The sequence below is a fragment of the Humulus lupulus genome, chromosome 1 (assembly GCF_963169125.1).
Source record: "Humulus lupulus chromosome 1, drHumLupu1.1, whole genome shotgun sequence".
Lineage (NCBI taxonomy): Eukaryota > Viridiplantae > Streptophyta > Magnoliopsida > Rosales > Cannabaceae > Humulus > Humulus lupulus.
This window is the reverse complement of record NC_084793.1, coordinates 37,223,034-37,225,030: the sequence shown is the minus strand read 5'-3', so window position 1 is coordinate 37,225,030 and position 1,997 is coordinate 37,223,034. Positions and strand designations below refer to the sequence as shown.

Below are 1,997 nucleotides of genomic sequence, written 5' to 3'. Positions count from 1 at the left end.
GCTTTTGGTAGCTCAGACAACCCTGCATAGAAACACTTATGTGAGTAGTAGCACCAGAATCTATCCACCAAGTATTCCTAGGTACTGAAGCTAAATTAACCTCAGAACAGACCAAAGCAAGAATCATACATTTCTTTGCACGCCATGCATGATACTTGGTACAATCTTTCTTCACATGTCCAAACTTGTTGCAAAAGAAACAACCATCTAAATCCTTCTGTTGTTTCTTTTGGGCTGGACCCTTAGCAGCTTCATTCTCATATTTCCTTTTCTTGCCCTTATCTTTAGGAGCAGTGTCCAAGTGAGCACTTTCAATTTTTTCCTTTTTCAACCTCCCTTCCTCTTGCACACAATGAGAAATGAGCTCACTGAGAGTCCATTTCTCCTTTTGACAGTTGTAACTAATTTTAAATTGGTTAAACTGTGCAGGAAGTGTTAACAAAACCAAAAGTACAAACACATCATCAGAAAGCTCAATCTTAAGTGTCCTAAGTCTTGAGACAATATGATGCATTTCCATTATGTACTCCATTACATTTCCCTAACCCTTATACTTCATGGTCATCAAAGAACCAAGAAGTGTTGTCATTTCAACCTTATCGTTTTTAGCAAAACGTTCCTCAATTTGTTCAAGGAAATTCTTGGCCTTAGTAATCCCTTTAGATTCTGTGCCCCAAAAGGCTTCTGGGATGTTGTGTTTCATAATCATTAAACTCATGCGATTTGAACGATCCCACCTCTCAAAATTCGTTTTCTCATCACGGGTGCTTTCCTCAGTGGGAGGTGCAGGTTGTTCATCCCTTAATGCATGGTCTAAATCCATACATCCTCGAACTATTAGTAAGTTCATTTTCCAATCCTTGAAATTGGTCCCATTAAGCATAGGAATAGAATTAATATTAGCAGATATTGAGGCAGCAGAAGATGAACTAGCTGAATATATAGAACAAAACAAACAAAATAAGCTCACATCAATATGGATAATCAAACAATAAATTCAAAAATTGGTTAATCCCATCTCAAGATACCAGGCACACCATTAATATTAAGTCTTAGGACAGTAATATTAGCTGTAAGTAGTACTCTTGTTGTAACAATCAAACATTGACAATATATTATGTCAAACAATAAGTCAATCTTTGGATTAACATATTGCTCACACAAGATACTTTACAATTGTCACACATTTATCACTACAGGTATGTATGAAATTTGGCCAAATATTAACTCACATTTGGGTCAGTTAATAAATACATGAATTACATACACACAATTATCTTGATATTTTAATTAAATTAATCTACACAAAAGAGATCACTTTGGTGATATTTTGTTTCAATTATTTATTTTAAAATATTAGATATTCTTGATAAAATTCAAAACCAAAATTTGAATTTTATTGTTACTTAAATGTATATATATATTAACAACATTGTATAATATATATATATATATACAAAAACAAAAAGAATCGTACCATATATATACATATAAAAAAATTGTTATCTTTACTGAAATATATATATAATTAAAACAATTTGTTAACATATATGATATAAACGACCGTCAGAAGCAGTTTTTTTTTTTTTTAATCTGAAACTATATACATGCCAAATCAAATCAAATATGATCATTCAAACCAATTCCCTGAAGCCAAATCAAATACTTGTCGTATATCACACATAATAAGCACCCAATATGTAAATGCATCACAATTGAATATTATATATATTGAAACGATTTAATATATAATATGACATTATTAAAACAATAGTAGAAGCTTAAATAGCTCAAAGCAGTAGTCTGAAGCTAAAAGATATGAAAAACTCATATATCACATGATGATAATATGAACAGTATACACAAACTTTTATTATAAAACTAGGTTTAAACTTCAATCAACATATCAACTGTGTATATATATACACTAACATATACGAACAATATAAGCCAAACCCTAACTTTAGAAAATCTCCAAATTTCTATAAACAAAATCA

The 1,997-nt window shown here is 30.8% G+C and overlaps 1 protein-coding gene across 1 annotated transcript; it reads right to left on the bottom strand.

Moving 5' to 3' along the window:
- Positions 1-541: 541 nt before the first annotated feature.
- LOC133812968 (uncharacterized) lies at positions 542-1,187 on the bottom strand. Its single transcript, XM_062246826.1, has 2 exons — positions 1,175-1,187; positions 542-933 (listed from the first exon to the last, which is right to left on the bottom strand). The coding sequence occupies exons 1-2, from the start codon at positions 1,185-1,187 to the stop codon at positions 542-544; spliced, it is 405 nt and encodes a 134-aa protein (XP_062102810.1).
- Between the last annotated feature and the right edge of the window lie 810 nt (positions 1,188-1,997).